General features: G+C 36.3%; 3 protein-coding genes across 4 annotated transcripts; all 3 read right to left on the bottom strand.

Annotated features, from left to right (window-relative positions):
- Positions 1-1,579: 1,579 nt before the first annotated feature.
- Positions 1,580-2,530, bottom strand: LOC122307522. Its single transcript, XM_043120446.1, has 3 exons — positions 2,243-2,530; positions 2,029-2,162; positions 1,580-1,909 (listed from the first exon to the last, which is right to left on the bottom strand). The coding sequence occupies exons 1-3, from the start codon at positions 2,389-2,391 to the stop codon at positions 1,836-1,838; spliced, it is 357 nt and encodes a 118-aa protein (XP_042976380.1). The 5' UTR covers positions 2,392-2,530; the 3' UTR covers positions 1,580-1,835.
- A 6,866-nt stretch (positions 2,531-9,396) lies between these two features.
- Positions 9,397-10,584, bottom strand: LOC122313759 (protein FAR-RED ELONGATED HYPOCOTYL 3-like). Its single transcript, XM_043129345.1, has 3 exons — positions 9,751-10,584; positions 9,532-9,666; positions 9,397-9,441 (listed from the first exon to the last, which is right to left on the bottom strand). The coding sequence occupies exons 1-3, from the start codon at positions 10,582-10,584 to the stop codon at positions 9,397-9,399; spliced, it is 1,014 nt and encodes a 337-aa protein (XP_042985279.1).
- Positions 10,585-17,842: 7,258 nt separating this feature from the next.
- On the bottom strand, positions 17,843-20,493 carry LOC122307509 (SCARECROW-LIKE protein 7). 2 transcript variants are annotated; one of them, XM_043120435.1, is made up of 2 exons: positions 20,398-20,493; positions 17,843-20,169 (listed from the first exon to the last, which is right to left on the bottom strand). In XM_043120435.1, the coding sequence occupies exon 2, from the start codon at positions 20,141-20,143 to the stop codon at positions 18,287-18,289; it is 1,857 nt and encodes a 618-aa protein (XP_042976369.1). In that variant the 5' UTR covers positions 20,144-20,169; positions 20,398-20,493; the 3' UTR covers positions 17,843-18,286. The 2 variants fall into 2 exon arrangements, with proteins under 2 accessions (XP_042976369.1, XP_042976362.1); XM_043120428.1 differs by having other exon boundaries at positions 20,313-20,485.
- Positions 20,494-24,022: the final 3,529 nt, after the last annotated feature.

Raw genomic sequence — 24,022 nt, 5'->3', positions numbered from 1 at the left:
AATTTGATCAAGAAATTCACTTTTTTTTTTTTATTAAGCTAACCACTTTTCAACAATACTAAATAACAAACTCTTTAAATTTATCATTATTTTATTAAAATATTTATTTTAAAATTTTCATTTATTTTAGTGTTAGATAGAAAAATCCATTATAAATTCCAAGCAAACCTTTACCTTGCCAATCTACACGAAGTTGAGCACCATAAAGTTAAGAAAAGGTGAAACGCAATTCGTGTTAATGAGAATACAAATAAATATCCAAGATGGACCTGGTGGTTTGGTGGGTTTCACATAACATGAATGGTTGCTTCGTTTATGCAGGAGCTCGTGTTCGTGGAGATGTGCATGACGAGCTCTCGTTCTTCGAGATGCGCACAAGAGAAACGCATAAAGGAAGAATATATTATTCTGAAAATATTATATGGCCATCGATTTTGGCCTAGTCAAAAATCTTAAATTTAAAATTACTGCTCATTTGGTAAATTCGAAGTGGGTGTATTTTGAGCTAGCTAGACTATAGTTAAATTTTAACTATATCTAATTTACTACAAGTGCTCTTAAGTGTAGATGTTCCCAAATATGATTACTAGATCATATTTTAAATATTAATTAGTAGAAATTTACAGTCGTGTATCTTAAATTCTAAGACAGAAAAATCAAACATAGGTATTTATTGAGTAATTATATGTTTACAATTCTTTTATAATTATTTTACAATTCATTTTAAATCAACCAATATGACACCTCATTAAAAATAACTTCAATTTTACTTAACTATAGAGGTGGCAATATGTTACACGATCCGTTAATCAAATACGAACACGACACGATAATAGCGGGTTAGGATTTAATCTTAACAGATTTGGGTCAAAATGGATTGACCTGTTAAGACACGATTACTTAACGAGTTGATAACGGATCAACCCGTTATGACACGTTAAGAAAATTAAAATTACAATTATACCCTTCTACTCAAAAGTAAAATTGTTAAAATTTTAATTTCGATATTTGTATTATTTAAATTGTAATTTTAGACTCATAATTAGTTTTATAATTTTTATAAATATTATGATTTTAATATTTATAAAAAATTATGTTAAATTTAATCAAGTCAAACTGGTTAATTTCAAGCATATTCAACCCATTTACATAAACAGTTTGAAACGAATCATATTGTTTCATGTCAAACTTATTTAGTAATATTCACTAATGAGTCAAAACGGATTGACACGACACGACACGTTATGTTAACAGGTTAAGTTAGGGTTTGAAATTTTGACACGATAAACTTAACGGGTCAGGTTAGAATTTATCTATATAGTATAATATACATACTTTAACACGACATAAACACAACCCGTTAACACAATTTGACACCCCTACTTAACTATCAACTATTCTTTGTTTCAAATAGAGCGGTCAAATAGTTACAGATTAATTGTAAAGTTACCATTTTTCTGTTTCGACCTAATTCTATGAAATCGAGAAAACGCTTTAGAAAATTAGATAATATCATCCAGGATTTAACTCACAGAAACAGGAATTTATCATGGTAAAAAAACCGAGAGAGAGGAAAATGTATTCCCAAGAACATTAAAATACATAGAGGTTTTCGGAAGAAACATAAGCTCTAACAGCTCCATTGCATGAAACATAAAGAGTAGGAAATACAATAATCACAAAAGGATTATACAAAATCAAACTATATACATAAGTTATTTTTATTATAAAATATAATATATCTCATGAAACCGCCTAAGTTGATAGATTTAATATATATATATATATATAATTTTTTTTATAGCAGTTATCGAAAGAGTACTATATTTTCCAATCTACGATTTTGGGCTGGTCTGGTGTCGTGCCGTTTCCTTCTCCTTCACTTCGCTCCCCTGCGTCTTGTCATAAGCTTCAAAATTATATGCCCAATGTTAATTCCATTATGATCACAGAATAAGCAGGCCATGAAAAACTAAAATCGTATACGCAGAGTTATTTACGAACTATGCTAAAGTTGATGCAAATTACCAGGGTGATTTTCATGGATAGTCTCGTTCTGCTCAGTCTTTGGAAGAGACTGCTTCTCTCCATATACCCCACCAAGTCCTTCCTCATCCGATCTGGTGGCGTAACCTTCCCCGAACGAATGAGACATCGTGTCCCTTCCCAAACACAACCACAAGGTTTCAATTAAACACAGTAAAACCTTAAAAGATATAACGTAAAACTCAGAAGAACTTACCCATTTTTCTCATTTGGGTTCTTGCTGTCAGATTGGCTGCTAGCCATAGTTGTGACCCTCCTCAACACTCCGATTGCAGAATTTCCAGTCGCTTTTCTGCTTGCATTATAAGGCAGAGCAGCTCCAGCTGATCTGATTGCGTGATTCATCTTTTCGTATTTCGATCTTATAATGGTACCCGCTTAAATAGAATACCCAACACCGAAATAATTGCATAAAACACTGACACCGCAACGATGAGTCCCGATTCTAAGGGACCAATCCTGGTCGTACCTGATTTCTACGCAGTGACACGTAGAATGCGATAGACAGCACACGAGTCATGTATTGAGAGTGTTGAGGGTTACGTGGGGCTTGGGACATACGACTTGATATTTGTGGTTGTAATGCCAGCCAAATGTCATGTTTAGGCCACCTTTCGTAGGCAGGTATCCGAATATTTTATAAGCTTTATCGAAGATATTTTTGGCGCAGAAGGGAGAAAAGCTGATGCGCACTTGTTCAGTGTAGGTAGGTCATTGTGATTTTTGCAACTGTTTATCGCCGCATCAGCTCGTAGTGTTGACATCTTTATCCGTTTTATAATCTTTAATTGGATCGTGGCCCAGAATACTAGATAGATATAGAGACAGGGTTTAGGCCCAACAAGGCCATACAGGGCCTAGGATTCATTGCATGTTCTGCCCAAGAGCTTTGACCGGGCTGCTAACTTTTTCACATATAAAGTTCGATTTTTTTTTTCCGCAGTAAAATGCTGCCGGTTCAGCTCTTCCACCGTTTAATATCCTAATCCAGCGAAAATAACCAGAAAGCATTTAATCCGATGAGGAAAATGGAAAGTTAATGAAGATAACACTGTACCTCAAACAAAAGCAAGTACTATTTCTCTTTAACTGAGATTGTGATTTGTGCATTTTGGAGGCATTACCGTTTTGAGTATCCTGAAAAAATTTCAAATTTTAAACGGCTACATTCTAAAGTACGTGAAAATGACGGGGAAAAAAAGACTAGTCTATAGCACGGTCTACCGCTGTTTGGGTGTAGCAACTAACAAGTGGTGTAAAAGTAAAAACTTCAGTGCCGCTGTCTCTGATAAAGAGGGGACCACCCGACCGTTGATGCAATAATAGACGTAAGCAAACACGTTCAAAAACGTCGTCTGGGGGCACTGATAGAATCACCTCGTAAAGATGTCGCATTCATCCGTCAATGGCCAGACTTCACTCTGTCAAAATTACGGACACGCAAACCAATACACTCCCTTTAAGGTGACGCCATGATTGCTCCTGCGGAGGCTACCTACCGGAGTGGTCAGTCTGAAGCTGTCCAGCTGCGATACACTAAAAAACTGAAAAACTGAAATCGCACGCAGAGGCAGAGGCTGTTCGTACTGATCTGGTAAACTGCCTCTTTGATATTTCTATAAATAAAAATTTTATATGTAGTTATTTTTATATATTTTTTTATGTATTTTAGTGATATTATTAATTATATATTAAAAAAAATTAATTCAATCAATCATATCAATGAAATGTATAAAAAATATATAAAAATGATTATATATAACATTACTCTTTTATAAATAAATGAATATGCAGTTTTTGCGCAAAATTACATGCCGATGCTTTGAATCCGGTCACAGCTCTGCTTAAGGTGGCTGGCTCTCTTTGAATCCCAGTCTTTGAAGGAAAATATTCCAACAGATAAAAGCCACGTATAAAATTCATCGATTAATTTTTTTTTATGTGATAATTGAGGAAATCTATTTTAAGAATTTATTGATTTTAAAAAAAAAAAAAAAAAAAAATTGATCAACGTGGGTGCAGCATCACCCGTCTTTGAATGCGGAACCTGGGCCCGTCCAAAAGTTGAACGCTTTCAAAAGAAAATTTTACTACTGGCTCGGCCAACACAATCAACGTTATCATCATTTGACTGCATAAAATCAAAATAGGTGGAAACTTTTTATCTTTTTCCTCCGTTCAACTTCAGCCCCGGTGGAAATTTTGGTGACGGTGGAATTCGTCTCTTCTGACGCATTTTGTAATTTGGAATTGAGTTCCACTCCACAAAAGCCCTTCGAAAAGTTCTACAAATCATTCTCATTCCTACATATAATTTTTTAATTTTTAATTTTTTTTCCTTTTTAAATATATAATACATAAATGATGAAAAGAAGAATTCAATTAATTTAAATAAAATAAAATAAAAAATAATTAAAAAAAATAAATATGATGTGTCGTGTGTAAAAATAATGAATAGTAAAACTAAAACCATTTTATGTTATCCCAAGTTGAAAACAAATGGAGAGCTTGAGCATCTTTAGAACACGTTTAGTTAATCAAAATTAGATGAAAATTTTATGAATGATAGTTAAATAATTTGTTAATAGTAACAAAATAATTTGAGTAAAAGATATTTTATTAAATTTTAATAAATAAGAGATAAAAAAAAGTTGAATACAAATATTATTAAAATTCTTTAAATATAGTACTTTTAATATAATTTTTATTTTAAAATTTAAAAAAGTTGTATTATTTTTTAAGTTTAATTTGAAAGTTTGATAAATTGTAGTAATTAGATAATAATTGAATAAAAGAGAGTTGGAGATTTGAAATTAAAAAATATGTAATGTTTAAGAATGAAATTACTAGAAGTTTTGAAATTTGATGATAATTTCTAATCCCATATAACTTCTCAAACAATCCCTTTTAAGTCTCTTGTCATTATTCGATGTCATGTATTTCCACCCATTGGCTTCTATGTCACATTAATAAAAGATAAAATTATTTAGACCTGCATTACAGTCTTCAAATGAAAAATGTAAGTAGCATTGCTCTATCGTCCATATTCTTCTTACCAAATCTTCCAATTTCATGCCGCACATCTCTCTGAATCTATGATGGTGTTTTATCCCAATAATGTGCATCTTTATCTTTTAAAGAGTAATGCTATTTTAAACTTTAAATTTTAAATTTTTTTATTCCTAATCAAACAAACTGAAATTAATGGTGCATTTTGGGTTGTTTCCTACATTAAACATTAAATGGATTGAGAACATAATTCAAAACACGCTTAACAACATTTTTTTTTTTAATACTACTAGCTTATTCCTAATAAAACATCTTAATTTCACTATTGTTTAGAATAATAGTGAAATAATTAAAATTAATTAAATCTAATAAAGCAACTTAATTTAAATTATTAAATCTAATAAAACATCTTAATTTCACTATTGTTCAAATAGTAAAATAATTTAAATTAAGATGTTTTATTAGATTTAAGGAAATGAGAGCAAAAAAAGTTTAAATAAAAATATTATAAAGTTAAAAAATTTAATAATATTTAATTTATTTTTATTTTGAAATTTGAACAAGTTGTATTGTTTTTTATATTTTGTTTGGAAGTTAAAGTTGCAATGATTTAGTAATAATTAAATAAAAAAATCGAATATTTGAAATTAAAAAATATTTTATATTTAAATAATATTTAAAAATATCTAAAAATACTTGAAAATAATTTTAGAAAAACAACAAGAGAGTTAAAACATACGTTCTCATTTTTTATTACGTTTTTTTAAAAAAAAAAAAAAATTCTTTTTTCCTTTTATTTAAAGTTTTCTCATGCTATATCAAAACAAAGTTCTTCCATTGACGTGTCTTTGTTTGGTTGTCTCATTATTTTTTTTGCCATCTTAAACGTTTACTACAATGTCTTCTTGCAAAGGTATTTACTCCTATTGTTCTAAACGTTTTTTAATATGAGAAATAATATATACAAATATTAAATATTCAAGTTTTGTATAAATTTTTTTATAAGAACGTAGATTTCATCTTAAAAAAGTGTGAAAAACTTATTTTTTGTATAGAACCCATAATTTTACAAAAGACTTGTAAAACCTATACGTTAGAGCAACCCATAATCTATCTAGTGGGTGACAATGTCCAAGTTTAGCTTCTTGAGAAAACTTTGGATCTTTGGAGAGCAACCACTCTATAAAGAAAAAGTCTATTTGCACACGTGGTTGGATACCTCTTGCGTACACGTCATCCACGTGTAATAATAAAAACAGGGTGTTTTGTTCATTATATGCAACATCTCAGTCATTGTGATTTTTTTTTTTTTTTTGGCTTTCCTTGTTTCACTTCCTTGTATTCCGGTTATGGTGTTGCTGTGAAAAATAAGTCTACGGAACAACCACTGTTTGGCTGCATCCACTGCAGCCATGACGTGTAGACCAGGTTCACTAACAACGAACCCGGTTTATGCACTTCAGCCCCCCTTCTCCTCTCGGCCAGAAGATCCCTAGCCCCTTCTCTCCCATCCCGATCCCTCAGCCCCCCTTCTCCTCTTGACTCCTCAACCTTCTCTCCCGATCCGTCATACCCCCTTCTCCTCTCGACGCCTCAGCCTTCTCTCCCATCCCGATCCCTCAGCCCCCCTTCTCCTCTCGACGCCAAAGCCTTCTCTCCCATCCCGATCCCTCCCGAATACGTAACTCCCAGTCCTAGCCCCCCTTCTCTCCCCTCTCGATCCCCGATAGAATACGAAACCCCCATCCCTTGTGTCGCCCAGATATCTACGGAAATGCAGTAAGGTAATTTTCTGTGTAACAAATTACCTTTTTGAAATTGTTTCTATGAAATTCTAGGGTTTACTCCATCTATTTTTTTACGTCATTATAGGACTTACTACATCTCTTTTTTTTTTTTTTTTTTTTTTTTTTTTTTTTTTTATGTCATTCTAGGGTTATTAGATACATTTCGAGGTCTCTGTTTGAGGTATGCCCACTTATCAAATCTGGTGAGTGTGATATTCTAGAAGAATAGATGAGTAAAAAGCAAGTGGCTTTCTATCTTTGGTTGAGATTAAATGTGGGAATATATTTGTTTCATAGGTGAGCAAAACTAGGGGTCTTGCTGGGTTCATGCTATGAAAGCTAGTTTTGCCAAAAATTTAGATTGTTAAATGCCATGCTACTCTGTTACGGTGGGAAATTCTCGAAAAAATTGGTGTTGGTTTGGCCAACAAAAAGATTATTGGCTCATGTATACAGCTGCAACTTGTAATATCATTTGTAGGGCTTGTGCTGAAAGTGTAATTGGGATTGGTCGCCTTCTGACTAATTGGAGCAGTTTTTATATGCTAAAGATAGTGTCTGCATTGAGTGAATTGTATAGTTAAGTCTAGCTGGCATAACTATTAGTAGATTCTGTTCTTTAGCAGATTCCTTTTTTCATTGGTATTTTTCTTTGGTATTGGTATTGGTATTGGTATTGGTATTGGAATTGGTATTGGTATTGCTATTGGTATTGCTATAAAATTATAGACATAGAGTGAGAGTGTCATCCGGGGCATGTAAACCTCAGAATGAGGCAGCTTCAGTAGTAGTCGACCCAACAGCAACAGTTGACGATATGAAGTTAGTAACTTTTGACATTCTTAACTTGTTTGGGTGTTATGAAATTGCCCTCTTTACAAATCTGAAACTGTGTGCAATTTTTTCAGAGTCACAAATGACATGCTCATAGTCATCATCGTCTGTGATTGATGAGTTTTGCTTAGAAACACCAACTTGTTGGTATGATTCAAAAGCACCACTAAAGACGTCGTACACTTCTAAAAATCCTGGAAGGAAATTTTTTGCCTACCCAAACTATAACACGGTAAAGCAACTTGTTGGTGTTAATTAGCATGCTGAGTTTAATTTCGACAGTATGCTTTATTTGTTTAAATGTTTATGATTTACAATAAAAAAAAATATTTGGACAACGTTTTAAACAGTTATTATTGTGTGCAGGGAGAAGCGAGGAAATGTAAATTTTTCATTTGGGTGGATATACTTCACTTGCTAGAGGAGAACATTCGTATGCGAGAGAGTAAAATTTAGAAGATGTGGGATGATGTAGTGGTACGCGATAATGAAGTTCGTACGTTGCAATATGAAGTTCGTAAAAAGCAATATGAAGTTCGTAAAAAGGAAGATGAAGTACTGCAAAAGGAAGATGAAGTACGAGAACGAGAGACAACTCTTAGGGTGGAGCAAAAAAAATTATTGTTTTTTTATTGGGTTGTCGTTTTTGTAATTGTTTTCGCTTGATTTGGATAAGTTATCGTATGTAAATAGCAACATGGGACATTGCCTTAGTAGTTTTTTGCAATAGTGCCCTGTAATATGTGACTAGTAGGGATTAGGGAGACTGATATTGAAAAAGTTTCGGGCTGGCTGGAAGGAGGATGTTGTATCACCCAATTGTGTTAAGGCAATCTAGAAGGAGGATGTTGTATCACCCAATTGTGCTAAGGCAATGCTTCATTTTGAGTACTTTGTCTGCAATTTAGTATGGATTTTTTCTGGGTCATGAAGAGTTGAATTATTGTTTAATTGTCATAGAAGCAGTAGTTAAAAATTGTATGTTAATATGTGAACAGTTCCTGAATCTGTAGTGGTTGATATCAATGTTTGACAATTTGATACAAAAATTGTAAACAGTCTCCCAGATTGAAATCTGATTGACTTCCTCAAGTGTATTACATATCAACCATGGGTTTTACATATACATCCAGGTTTTACATATACAAGAGACACCTCCTTTACTATAACTTTTGTATTAATACGTATGCATCTCAAAAAGCTTCCCCTGCAATTCCAGCTTCCCAAAAGGCTCCCATTAAAAACCGGAAGTCACATACCAAAAGAAATGGAAAAATGGCTTATGTGGCCCTGCAAAACCTGCAACGTAAAAGCTAACAAAAAGTTACATTTTTTTGTCACCAATTGTTCCGGACCTGCTCATTCAATAATCGACAAAAAGTTACTTTAAGAATCCTTTTTTCATTCAATAATCGACAAGCTCATAAATATACCCAAACGAATTTTTTTATATTTGGATGGTGTATCCTGATTAAGTTGTAGTTGATTTACATAAGGCTCATAAATATACCCAAAAATTGACTGAGTGCAGTTGATTTACATAAGTGTTGTAATCAAGAGGAAGGCCAAATTAAGTTAAAACCAAACATTGTCAAACTTTCTACAAGGAGATTTTTCCAAACATTTCTATGCATAAAAAAGAGTGATACCTGATGTTGGCCTCGTATATCCTAAAAGATTGAAAAAATGTCAACTAGGAGCTTCAAAAAATCTGAAATGCTCAACACCATGGAGGTACATACATTGCATCAATTGAGTCACCCATCTAAAAGAAAAGGAAACAAGTATTAATTAGAAACGAATTTATTACATGACACATAATTGGTTTTCAGTTATGTAACAGTGCAATGTTAACCTCATTGCCCGGTGGAGTTGATTGTGTAAGAATGGAGGTTTGTGTCCCAACACCAACCCCATCATCAAATTGGTGTTGTTGAGATCCTGCAGTGTCACCCAATTGTGTTTCATCCACCAAGATTTTCCTGCAAATCTAAGTTCAAAAACAAAAATAAACAAATATTAGAATTACAATATTAAACAATTTGAGTGTGTTTATTTCATAATGTGTTATTACCGGTCTCTTTCTCTTAGTGGCCAACTTTTCCACGGGTGGCATCTTCCTCTTACTTGGGGGTCTCCATTTCCCTCTGACCACGTTGGGGTTTAACACCTTCTTACCCTTATCCAACACCTCATCTGGTTTGGCCCTATTTTGGTCGAATCTCGACTCCTGTGCTGACGCATTACATGTTGTATCAAATTCATTGACAACACGTAGGAATGCACTGACTTTTTCATTATTTGAGGATATTTTGGTTGCCAATTGCGAACATCTTTTAACGACAAGCTCATAATTCAGTGCATCAGATCTGTCTCGTTGGTCATCGTAACTACTTCTGAGTAAGGTGTATCTCCTCTTTAGGTCCTTTCTCCAGCGATCCAACACGTAACGATCTGGCAGAACATTAATCTTTTTTAACTGACAAACTCTAAGTGCATGCCTACATAGAATGCCCCTCGTCTCAAACAGTGCACAATTGCATTTGACCTCCATCTCCTCCTTGTTATAGTAAACTGAGTATTGGACCGTTTTGTTGTGGTCGTCAATAGATATTTCATCCAAGACACTGTATGTTAAAATGCACCTGTCTGTGTTTACCAACCAACAATTGCAACACATTAGGCCCAGCAACTCTCCTTGGACCTCTTTGAACTTTGCATTTGTATACAACTTCTGAAACTGTTTCTCGATGTTGAAATGGAACACGCAGGGATTAGTCTGGTTGTTAGAATTGAAATCCGCAACAACTTCTACCTCGACCTTCTTTCTAAGAGCGTTATCAAATTGGTTTACAAACCCCTTCAATGTTGTTCCGGAATGGACATACCCGTCGAAAAATACATTCATACTTTCTGACCTTTGGGTAGTGCTCATACCAGCCCAAAATACACTCTTTAAGTAAGCTGGAACCCAGAAAGATCTATCCTCGTATAACGATTCAAGCCAATTATTGCCTATCAGTGCATACTTCGCAAGTACTTGACCTCAACTCATCTCAAATTCTGTAGTTGTCTATGACTCATATAATGCAGTTTGCAGGTCGATCTTCAACCCCGAATTGAATTTGGCATGAGATCCTAATTTTTCTGGCAGCTTGCGCATTATATGCCATAAACAATATCTATGGCGAGTTTCGAGAATACGATAGCAATTGCACTCTTCATTACCCTATCTTGGTCGGTAATGATAGCTTTAGGTGCCCGACCATTCATGCAATCCAACTACTCTTGAAACAATCAGACAAATGTATGTGTATCCTCGCTTGAAAGCAATCCCGCCCCTAATAGTATGGATTGCCCATTATGGTTAACACCAACGAATAGAGCAAAAGACATCCCATACCTATTAGTTAGGTACGTTGTGTCAAAAGTTACAACGTCCTCGAAAAATTCATAGGTGGCTCGACTTCGTGCATCGGCCCAAAAAACATTCTATACCCTTCCATCATCATCCACGTCCATGTTTGAGACGAAGCCATCATTCTGATCTCTCATTTGTTTGAAATACTGATTAAGTGCTTCGCCACCTCTTTTACCCATCCTTAAATATCTGGACTTGTTAATGAAATTCCAACAATCTTTTTCTTGAAATTGAAGATTCTCTAACCCCCCGCATCAACGACAAGAGAATAATAATTTTTGTTCAGTCGTATACTAGCTCTGTCATTCAACTCAAGCATCCTTTGACTATACTCATCTAAATACTTATGAGATCGCAAAAGTCTTGTCTTCTTGGGGCTCACAGTTATGTGGTTGTGCATATTTTCAACAGTGGTGAAAACCCACTTATCATTCTTGTTCAATGTTGCATTTACCTTCGCTTTACGGTCCGTTTTAGATGTTGGTCGTGGCTTCGAGATGTTACTTCCCTTAAGTTGGTACTTCCCACCACAGGAACAACCAATGGTCACATACACAGGCCTCCCATCATCATCTCTTCTAGTCCGAAATGTTCGTACCCCAAAACCCTCTTGCTTCGCATATTGCTTATAGTAGATCATAAGCGCTTTGGCATCTCCAAATTGCATCCCAGATCTAGGTGCTTCAACTCATACGTCATCATCCAGGACATCGGTAGTACATTCTAAATCTTTATTTAGGTAGAACAACATTTCTAAGAAAGAAAACATATGGATGGATTAGCATCAAAACAAAAATAGCATAAAATCCAAGCAAATAAAACTTAATACCATCGGGATCATGAAAGCTTTCATCCGTCATTCTAAATGGACTTCCAATATTTTGTTGGCCTTCTGCGCTACTTGGAACAGTTGATGCCGAGGGAGTTTCAGATCTCAAGTCATCTGGATTTCTTGGCGGAGGGTAGGGCATATAAGGTGGCATCTAAAAAATTAATGTTAAAATTGTGAGGGAAAATAGAATGACGAGTAAAAAATTAACATGATCCAGTATCTAATTTAAAAATTCAAATAAATATACCTTAAATGAATCATCAAATGGGCTAAAGTCACCCCTAATATTTGGCGAAGGGTCGGCCATATTTACATCAAACAGTAGGAAAGAAACTGCAATAATGCAATTAGTTAGATTGATAATTATGTAACTCAAATATAAAAATGGGTTGTTCTCATTTCATTTGGCTAAAGAATTTCTATTGTGAATTGTGTCGAATTTAAATAACACTTTTGTTATTCATCCAACACAACATACAGTAAATGATCAATTAGGATATATGTTGGCATGGTACATATTTGAATATAATTTAAATAACATTTCTTTTAATAGAGCCCATTGAAAAAAGTTGTAATGACAATTTTAGTTGACCCCATACATAATATTAATTAATTTACAGAGTATTTTTCAAACTTTTGGTGAGTTAGAGCATTTACACAACTATTATCTATCCATGACTTATGTGGAGTTTAGGTCCACATTTATCAAGTGGACAATTGGATGCTCAGGAAAAAAAAATAAAGGTAAGGGTAAGGGTAGACAATTGGTATATTTTTTTTATGATTGGTTACAAAAAAATTTTGCCACCTTTCAAAAGAAAGGACCCAAAAGAAGACAAAAAAATAGAAGTTAACAATAATTGATGATATGCTGTCCTGCTTTTCAAACCAAAAACCATATGTACTAAAATCAATCAAACTAAAAGTTCTTACTACAAATGGGTTGCTTTTCCTTTTCTTTATCATTCTAACTGTACGTTTGGGGAAAAAAAAAAATTAATTGCTTCACTTCAAATTATTCTTAGGAGACCATTCACCCTTGCTGACACATGTTTTAATATCTTGGCATATCAGAAACAATTAGAATAAATATTTGAAGAAGTTCCTTGAGGAAAATGACCTCAAGAAAAAAAATGACCTAGCCTCCTATTAAATTGCATGATTATGGGTCAACGTGACTCACTTAATTAGCTTATTAATTTGTTTGAATCTTTATAGGTATTGCATAATCTTAAGATGCTCTAAATGTTGGAATGGAGGCATGCATTACAGCAAGTTGTTTGAATCTTTATTAGTACAAGTTGTGCGCCCAAAGTGAAATACACAGCAACAAATTAAACAAAACTACTCAAAATTATTTATATTTCTGCAGCATGACAACTGCTTCGGCTATTACAAAAATATCCTACGGAAGTATACTTTACAATATGGAAGTAACTACAGTTGAAATCCACGATATTTCAAAGCTTGAGTACGTGACTCATAAATCCTCTAGCTTGCATATTTTACAATTTCAAGAAAATAACCATCAAATGAAAACACTCTGTATTTTTTCTCCATGCCCTAACTAACCCATAATATCGATCTCACAAAACCCTAAATTCACCAATCTCAATCCAACAAGACGAACGTCCATTATGCATATAAAAATGGACATTCAAATGTTACCACAGAAGCTGAGAATGGGAGGCAGCGAAACTGAGGTCCACTGGAGCAGTGTATTTAGCCTTCAAACCATAGTGCTCCGTTCAACAGGCTAGCGGGGAGGGGCGGCGCTGCCCAGACGGAGGAGCTTTGCACGGGCGTTGATGACAAACGGCATCGCCGGGAACAGCTGGGTACGCCGTTGTTGGACTAGGTTACGACAGAGGGAGGACGACAACTCTTTCTTTCGCGGGTTGTTTTGAATGGGAGTGAAAGTGCAAAACAGACTTTCAAATCCTGTCCCAAAATGCACGTTTTGGGTATTTGAAAAAAAAATATTAAATGGTAGCCACGTTGTGAGTGCACTGTGTGCGCTGCTATAGTGGCTGCTTTGTAGTGCGACCCTTCTGTGAAAGGAAAAGTTGGTTGCTTTATTGGAATTTGCTCATATCTAGTGGCTACTATTTCTGGGTCTCACTTACTTTTGAAGTTTGGGGTTCTGGATTTTAGAGCAACTCACTGAAAGCCTCAATTTTTAAGGAGATTAGGCGTCTAGTTATTGCTTTGTGGGCTTTGGTTTTTAAGTAGTTGATGTAAAATGCTCACTTTTGCCAAGGGATTCTTTGTTTTGTGGGTTTGAGATTTTAGCTTTAATTTTCAGTTTAGCTCAGGTTTTCGGTTCTCTCTCAAACTAGCTTTTGTCTAATTGAAAGTTGGTCTAGGCTCCCAGCTAGGTTTTGTTAGTTCATGTGAAAAGTCTTACTCTAAGAATTTGACTTCCGTAGTTGCAAATCTTACTTTTGTTTTACCTTAGGCTGGGGATTCAGTTTGTTTAGTCCTCTTTTTGCTCATTGGATATGAGCACGTGAGCTGTTTGCAATTTGAATTAGATTCTGTATTTGAGGTGTTCAGTTTCTACTATACCAAGAGTTTCTAATTTTGGGTGAACTTGTTTCTTAGGTCTGGTTGTCTTCTTCTTCTTCTTCTTCTTCTTCTTCTTCTTCTTCTTTGTTCCTTTTTTTTTTTTCCTGAAATATTTTGGGTTGAGTAAGAAAAATGAAAATTGTCTTCAATTTCTTTTGGTTTGGGTCATTGGGACTGATTAGGGGAGTACAAAATTTTCTAATCCAAGGCTTTAATTTGAGATCATTTGGTTTTTTCTTTCAAATAGATCCTTCTAAGCTTTGTCAGGTTTCACTTCTTGCCGCAAACACATTGCCTCTTCCGTTTTATTTCATGTTTTTTTTTAATAATATTGACTGATGTGACATTAGCCATCGGTCGATTTTGCAAAAGGTACCCAACGGCGAGTACCTATAGCAAAACTCCTCTATAAAATTGGAACAATAGTAGCCTTCCATATACCCCACAGTCCACTTAAAGGGTGTTAAGCGTTCATTTATAAAATAAAAAAGAGAGAGCACTGGGCTAAGGGGGTTTGGAGCTTCGGCTCCACCCACATCTTCCCCTAGCTAGCATAGTAGCTTTTCATTTTACCTTTACCTGCTTCTTTCTTCTTCTTCTTTAATTTATTGGTTTTTTATTTTCTGGGTTTTTGTCTTGGGTTTTTCTCCGTAGCATCAAAACTTGCCGATACTACTGTTTCCAATGACCTCCAATCACAATCGCCGCATTTTTTGCCTCTCCAGTTTCCAATCTTCTATTTCGTGGAAGAAATCCACTCCTTTGCTTGACATGTTTGTCACATGCACAACTTATGCCTTGCGTGACATCCACACACCACAGCATCTTAAAGCTGCTTTTGAAGTCACGTGCGGCCCCTCCAACTAACACATTGCAGCACACAACCCTTCATTATGATCTCTTTTTCTATTTTGTGTTGTAATATGTTGGTTTTGAAAAAACTATAGGGGACAGTCCTCCCATTAGAACTTCTATTTTGTAACTATTAGTTTATCTATGAATGTTTTATCTTGTTGAAAAAAAAAGAGAGAGAGAGCACTACGGGAGCAATTTGTCTTCTCAATCCGCAAAAATGATCAATGTTGGTGGTTTCACCAGCTTTCTCCATGGCATTTTTTTCCAGCAGTTTTGTCCTCGTCGTCTGTACTCATTATACCCACAACCTAAATGTAACTTTGACGGAGAGAACAAAAACAGAGAGATGTGCTCAAGTCTGATGCCCCGTTACACCATCACCTTAATTGTCCTGTCCACGCACAATATCTTGTTTAAAGCCAGGCATTGCTGCCTGGTCAAGCTAACGGTGGTGGGCAGCCCTTCTCTTTATTGCAAAAAGCAATGGAAGGTTCGTTGAAAAGCAAAAAGAAAACTCTTCTTGTAGTGTTACGATAATAGGGAATTTGAGAGATCCTTGCTCTCCCATTTTGGAAGAGTCCTTTTCCTGAATATCTTCGGCAGCAAATATTTTGCTCCCTTAAAAAAAAAAAAAAAAAAAAAAAAAGAAACAAATAGGACTCATAAACCGACTCACTCCGAGACAACTTTTTTTTAAAAATAAAATCAAGCCATTGTGTCCAAAAGACGCCTACTCAAACTACCACAAACTCAATGCTAATGCGAAAATCAAAGATATAGAAAAAGGGTCTTTCGGGATACGATGGATGCGGATATGCCAGGTGACGGTATACCCCACGGACACCGAAGCAAATTAAGGCTGATTTTCAGAATATTGACCAACGCTGTCCTACTCATCGCCACTTAGATTGACTGGAACATCCCTGCCAAACTCGCAGAAATGATCGTGATTATCTCTAGGTTCTGCTTTGGACAAGACAATTAACTTTGTTAAGGTGGGCTATAACTTGAGACTCCGATTGATGTAGAATCGGAACAAACAGGGGAACAGCGACAAAGCTGAGAGGTAACGGAAACTGACCTTTTAGTCCTGAACATGTAATTCCAGCTGTTGATGTTTTTCTTTTCATGTCAGTAGCAACTTGAGAAAAGTTATGGCAATATAAAAGCCTATGGTTCTGGTACTCTGTACTAGGGGGTAGGTGGTCGCTGTGACCAAACACAACAGAAATCCAAAACCGCTACGAAGTTAATTGGACCTGATCACTTTAAAGTCAAATAAATGCAAAATTTGTGGTTTCAGTGTTGGAGAAGAAAATTGGAATCAGGGTGGAATATTACAATGAATAAGAGTGTCCAAGCACCATTCGGCATTAATTTAAATTATTGTCACGGGCTCTTGAAGCAATAACTTCATCGATTTTAAAGTCTAAAAGGGCGTTGGGGGCTTAAATCTGCAGAGTTCAGGACAGGAGAAATAAGGTTAAGAGTAGGTAGGATATCAGGGATGGGACTCGATGGGTTGAAATGTAATCTACAGAAGGTTGAACTTTGAAGAGGACTCGTACCAAACCTAAGAAAGTGCATTCTTAATTATATGGGACCCTCTGCAAAATAAGATTTCAAAGTACTAAAAAAAATGTGTAAGTTTTACAACGACCACGGGGTGTCACAATCACTAGGACCATACACGGCAAATATCATGCAGTCCACTGCCTTCCTTGTCATGCACTGGCCCATTCATTCATAGAGGCCTGAAAATAACCTGGTTTCTGTCCCTAATTAGCTCTCAGAGAAAAAAAGAAAGAGAATGAAAAGTACAGGCATTAAGGCCATAATCAAGAGGACAATTGACCAATAGGCTGAGAAAAACAAATACGATTGGCTGGGAAAGGCAGCAGGGCCCTCAAAGGACGAGAGAAAATAGTGGGAATGGGGGGTTGGAAAACAAGGACAGCCAAGAAGATTCAGAGAAGCTACTGCATAATAATACAGACTACTCAACCAATTTAATGTTCTTGGAGGCTTCAAAGTTTATTTATCTATCACAAAAGGTTACATCCATGGAAAAACCTCTACCATGTACGTCAGAATCAAACACCAATTCAAGAAACGAAAATGCTTGCCCTTTGTTCTTTCTTCCATGCACTTTTTGTCCGTGCTACAGCGCTGTAGCACGGTTCTTCAAGAAATCACATTCCTGCATAGCTTATATTTAAGTAAAGTGCAATACTATGCACGGACCTGAGAGATAATGACAGACGGACATTGAACTCCCTTCAGTTCAGCCTTATAGTAGGACAAATCTTATAGATGGCATTAATATTTGACCCAAGATCTCGCAGAACACACTCCCCTCCCCTGTCCCCTCGCCTTCACACCAGAACAGGTCGTCCAAAAACATGAAAATCAAGAGCCAAGCAAAATTATAAAAACAGAGAGAGAGAGAGAGAGAGAGAGAGAGAGAGAGTCTCGCCCTTGATCACAAAATTGAGTATCACAGACTATAGGGCCATTGGAATCGAATTAAAATCACATGAAAGGTTTAAATTTACATACAGAAACATGGACACTGGGGGAAAGAAACATTTTTCCTTTTTCCCCTTGATTTTCAATTCCCTTTTTTACAATTTGGCAGTCAAGCCCCAAACATGTTACAAAAAGCCCAACCAAAAAAGCATAAAAGAACATTATAACGTTAATGAAGCCCCAAAAAAGAAAAAGATAAAAACTAAGCAAGAAGTGCAAGCTTCAATGGTTCTGGAAATGCAGTATTTTAATGCTATAGGTTGTGATGAATACTACCTGTAATTTCGCTAAGCATGACTAAGTTCCATAAATTGTTCGTCAGTGGCGTATAGAAATGCTAAAATGTTCCACATCGGAGAAAAAAAGACCTGGTGGAAACTATTACCGAGCTGAGGCCAATACCCATCAACGCCACGACGAAACAGTCAGAAGTGGGACTTCGTTCCATGCCAGAGTGAAAAACCCAGGTGAAGATTCAACTAGAGAATATTTGGAGCTGTAGTTGTAGTTCCATAGGAGGATCTTAGCCTGACTCACTGCATAATGGCTGAGGGCTACGGTCTCAAAACCAGCACTTTCCATCAAAACCCTCCAGTGCTCTTTGTCCTCCATGCGTTCCCTCTTGGTTCCCGGTTCCTCAGGTCCAATCACTCCGGCGATTCGACGGCCCAGCAATAGTTTCTCCACTTTGAACCTCTCCGCTGAGTCCCGGCTCAAGTTGGGCTCGAGCGATTCGAACACGGCCGAGTAATACCTCAACGCGTTCTTGAACCGCTGCAAAAACCCGACCCGGTTTAAACTAACTTCGTATTCCCCCAGAGTAAGAATCTTTGGATTCAGGGACTTGGCCAACCCGAGAGCCGCTTCGACGGCGACAGGGATCTCGTCTAATAGATTGTACAGCTGAAGCATGAAGTTCACGGCCAAGACCTCGTCCGGCTCAAATCGGAAACTCGACTCGTTTAGCTCCTCAATTGGAGTCAGGATAGGTTCAAAAACGAAGTTCATGTCAAGAATATCGGCAAACTCGCGCAGCCGATTTCCGGTTGCCAATAGAGACGCCGCTGGAGAATTCCCCAGCGCTGGGGCGGGTATGCCCGAGATTCGAATCATAGTGGGCTTTCCTGTGGACCGGGTCGCCAGAGCTTGTAGAAGAGCGGCCCATTGAACCCCTTGAACGATGCCGAAATCCACTATGTGAATCTTGGTTGCCCTCTCTGTAGCCTCTAGGATTGCTTGGTTCGCTGTTAAATGTGCAAACTTCGAATACGGGCACGCATCGTTCAGAGCCTTGTAAGTCAGTGTGAAATCCTCGGAAGCGCTCCCTTCTTCACTCACAATCAAGCTTTTCTCTGCTTGAACAGACAGTCTGCTATAGAGTGCCTGAGAGAAGTGATAGGCAACCCTCTCAGTTGGATCTCCGCGCTCCGACACGAATTTCCCGAGTGCAATCAGCGATTTCACGGCACGATCTGGTTCGGACTCCGTTAGTCGAGCACAGTCCAGGAGCTTTCTCAAAAGCGGCGGCGCAGACTCGACTTCCGGAGAGCAGCTAGATACGGAGACCCCAACGACGTCGTTCTTGTGCGGGCTCGGCAGTGAATTGTTCGTTGGCTTCGCGTCCTTAATTACCGCAGGTGATGGCTGTGGTGGTGGCTGAGGTGGGGTCCACGAGGGTACCTGCGGTTGAATAGAAGGGCTTGGAGTCGGACTCTTCTGAGTATCCGAGAAGATAACGCGGTTGAGATCCGATGGAGGACAGCACGTGACACTGAGTCGATTCGGGCAGGCGGTAAACGGATCCGTACTGTAGAGTCCGAAATCAGCATTGTTCGGCCAGGCGTCGTATCCTGTGGGCAGATTGGAACTATCCGTTGAATCTCCACCACCCATTAAGCTATCCATCCACTCGTCAGAGTCGAACTCGCCACAAGGACCGCCACCAAACTCCGTAAATCTGAACCCAGTAGAGTGGTGCTCCAAGTTCGGAAACTGAAATCCCGGTTCTCCGGCATCTGCCCCGCCGCCGACTTGAAAAGGGTCGGAGAACCCCGTACCCGTGAGACCGAATCCCGAATTTGGAGACCCCGACAAAGTGTGGTGAGTATTGTTCCAGGGATTCAGTGAGAGAGGATTGATCCCCAGGAGATGTTGTTGCTGGTGGTGGTGTTGCTGCTGCTGCTCCTCTCGCTGTTGTTTCTGCTTGATGACCTGCTGAGCAATCGCCATGAGGTTGCCACTGTCCGCACACATATATGCCATTATCCGGCCAAATCCCGCCGGGAAAACTGCACTCACATTACCACCCAAACAAAAAGATCAGCAAGAGAGCGAGCGTTGCGTGAGCATTTTTCACAAATTATATTTATAGCCAAGGAAGAAAGACAAAGAAAAACAAGATAGAGAGAGAGAAGAGAGATTTGGGAAGTACTGTAGTTTTACAGAACGGAAGCTCAACCCCAGAAGGAGGACGAGCGGTGATTAAAGTTGCTCAAAAAGAAAAGAGAGCTCCACACCTTTTACGCACAGATTAGAAAAACAGTGGAGATAGAAAACTAGAAAAGAAATGATGGCTGAAAACCCCTAGCCCCCACAGCTCTTCCTCAGCTCCTACTCCCAGAGACCCCTCACTATTTGTATGACGTGGCTCATAACGACAGCGGGCCCCGAACTCCTCGATATGACAACACCAGGTCATCGATGCCACGTGTACCACCACTTTTCTACCCTCCCGCTCTGTTCGGGTCCTTGATGTCTAGGTACCGGACCCCACTTCCCTACCTCAGTCATGACACGTCCATATACGGCGCGTCGTTATCGCCGTCTCTATGACGTCATCACTGGTGATCTTCTCGGGAAGCGCTAGCTAATCCTCACCGCCCATTCTGACGATCTAGCCAAATTCTCTCTCAAACGGACCACGCCGCTCTCGTTAACGGACTAAAATATATATTTTTGGGTACCGTACGCCATTATTACTATTATTATCAAAATTAATTAGTGTAATTTAATATTTCTACTAAACATTTAAATAAAGCACTACGTTATTTTATGTCTTCTTTGTTTCAAATTGGTGTAGCGGATATATTCCTGACAAATTTAGACTTAAAAAATTAAAATCTTGAATTTTAAATTATAGATAGCTGATTATTATAAATTATAAATAAAAGAGTTCTGAATTTATATATTGGATTTTTAAATTTTAGCTTAAATTTATATTATTCTAACTTAAATTTTAATTATTATATATAGTCAATACGTGAATTATATGCATTTATTTATTTTTTAAATAGAGTCTACTAGTAAAAGTTATTTTGTTTTTTTAATGTAAATTTCAAGTTTTTTTTTTATCAAATACACAAAATTTATTTATTTTTTAACAAAAATTTTATATACAGTTAATTTTATATATATTTATATATATTTTATTATTATAATTAATTACGTTATTTTTTTAATATAAAATAATTATTTTAACTAAACTTATCAATAAAGTGTGAAAAAATTAATAAAAATGACCGACATAATTTATTTTTTTAGGACTGTGTCATATCTGTCATGATATGACACGTATAATGAAACTCCTAAATAAGGATAAGTGAAGAGTCAGTCTTATGAGATGACACGTATATTAATTAGAAAAAAGAAATAAAAAATGATTATATTGAGGTGAAAGTTGGGCGATAAAAAAAGGGAGAGGGGGAAAAGGTGAAAAAAACGCCGTAGTGAGTGGTCTATATTTTGATGAAAGTGGATGGCTTTTGGCAATTGGGGGTGTCCATCTTTTTGGGCGGCGAGTCGGCCCAGTCGGACCAGCTGGGGCCCATATGATATGGGGACGAATGGGGGAAAGGTAAGGTTGGGGCCCGCATGGGTAGTGTTTTGGGCCAACGGGAATGCAACAAGTGAGGAAAGCAACGGTGGAGGAGATTTTGACGGGAATAGATTACAACCCCGCGAAAGCAACCGCACACGAGTCACGGCTTGTTTGTGGTGGTCTCTACCATGGCCAAGACCCCCGAGTCAACTCGCAACCTCTAGGAGATGAGTCCCCACCATGATATTTTCTAGTTATTCTTTTTTTCTTTACATATTTCTATAATATGTTATTTGACTGATGTTAGATATAAATTTAAGATATAAGTCAGCTAAATCGGATAAAGAATTACGTGCGCACCCGTATTAAATTGCACTTCAATACCATTAAGGTTATGTTTGGTTGGTTGAGTAATCTGAACTTATTTTCAATTAATTATTAATGAAATAGACTATTTTTTTAATTTTTTTATTAAAAATTTTAATCCATCTCAACTTATTTCATACATTTAAATACATATCTCAATATATTTACATTTATATATATTTAAATAAGACTAATAAAATATTACTATTTACAAATCAATTCAAATTATTTGAAATTATCTCAACATAAAACACAGTCTAAAGATTTTTATTTTTTGGGTATACAATTATGTTATAAAATATGAGTTCTTTTTGGCCTCTTAGACAGAAATGAACAGGTTCGATCTCCTATCTACAAATCAGTGTATTAATATAATAAGCGCACAATTTCTTGTAAAATCAATTCAATTAAAAAAATTATATTAATTAATTTGACAAATCCTTACATCACTAATATATTTAACATGTTAATAAATAATTTTTTCATTTAAGACTCGGTTTGAATTAAAAGATAAATGAAATAAGATGAAATGAGATGGTTTTAATTGAAAAATAAAAATTAAATAAATTATTATTATTATTATTTTAAAATTTAAAAAAATAAATTAATATTTAAAAAATTAGATTGTTTATTATATTTTATATAAAAATTTAAAAATATTATAATAATAAAATGTGAGGAAATGAAACGCATTTTCAAAACTTTTATAGTTTTTTTAAAAAAAAAAAAAAAACCTTTGGCTAATAAGTAGCAGTAGTACTGCATGCATTATTCCATTAAGAGCTAAACAAGCAAAAGCAGACGTCTTAATCCGCCGTCACTGGTTGGATGATAAGACACGAAATCAAAGCAATCCATTCGTAGCTTATCTTCTACATACCCAAAGCCCCACCACTGCACCAAATCCTTTCCCTTTTCTTTTCTGTTCCTTAAATCTTCTTTTCACACTTCTTTAGCATGCTTATTGGCATCCAGAAACCCCTCCATCTCTATTGCTAAACAAGAAAAAACCCTCCCTCATGCAATTCCCTTTCTTTCTAGGCCCACTGTTTGCCTCTTTTTGTTTAGCTCTTGAAGATGAGAGGAGCATGAACTAATTAAACTTGTTCAAATATAGGCCAAAAGGTAGGGTTTAAAGCGTGTGCGATGGGATGGAATTCTCAAAACCACGATGAAATAAAACAATGGAAGTTTTGAAATTATGTAAAAAATAAAGTTAAATATTATATTTTCATCCCAATAGGTAATTCAAAAGTTGTTAAGAACGTGTTTCACATCATCAATATCACAGATAACTTGCAACGAAATGAAAGGACGGCATGAAGTGCCTAGTGAAATTTTGATATTTAAGTTAAAGAAAAGTGGTCTCAATATAAATATATAAATTAATATAGTAAACGTATTACCTCCAAGTGTTATTTATAAGAACGTGATGAGAATGCTAATGACTAATTTTTAAAATTTCTCTCGAAAACTCTATATGTCAATAAGAGTAATCACCCTACTGATCAATCAGGAATCTTATCTAGTTTCATTATCTACGACATATATCAATAAAACTAACTATCGGCCAAATATTTAAGATTATACAACAGATGTGTCAAAAATTATGAGCAGCTTGTATTTTAACACCACCCATCTAAATTAGGGCCAAAACTGAAAACCAACTTGGAGGAAAAGATGCACATATATTCATGAATGGTATGGTATGGTAAGGTATGGTATGCATGGAAGACATGGGCAGTACCTGAGATCAGAGAAGTAATTAAATTCAGTTGAACATTAAAGCAATGACAATGACCATTGATATAATGTTACATAGTCGATCCTTCGAATTGGAGAGAGAACCATATTTTCAATGTTTTCTTCAACATGGGAAAAAATTCGTTTTCTAATTAATATAGATCATATTACTCTGCTGACATGTATTTTTTTTTGTTCACCCACTAAGATATTAG

The sequence above is a fragment of the Carya illinoinensis genome, chromosome 1 (assembly GCF_018687715.1).
Source record: "Carya illinoinensis cultivar Pawnee chromosome 1, C.illinoinensisPawnee_v1, whole genome shotgun sequence".
Classification (NCBI taxonomy): Eukaryota; Viridiplantae; Streptophyta; class Magnoliopsida; order Fagales; family Juglandaceae; genus Carya; species Carya illinoinensis.
Note: the sequence above shows the minus strand (reverse complement) of the source record. Positions and strands in the feature narration are given on the sequence as shown.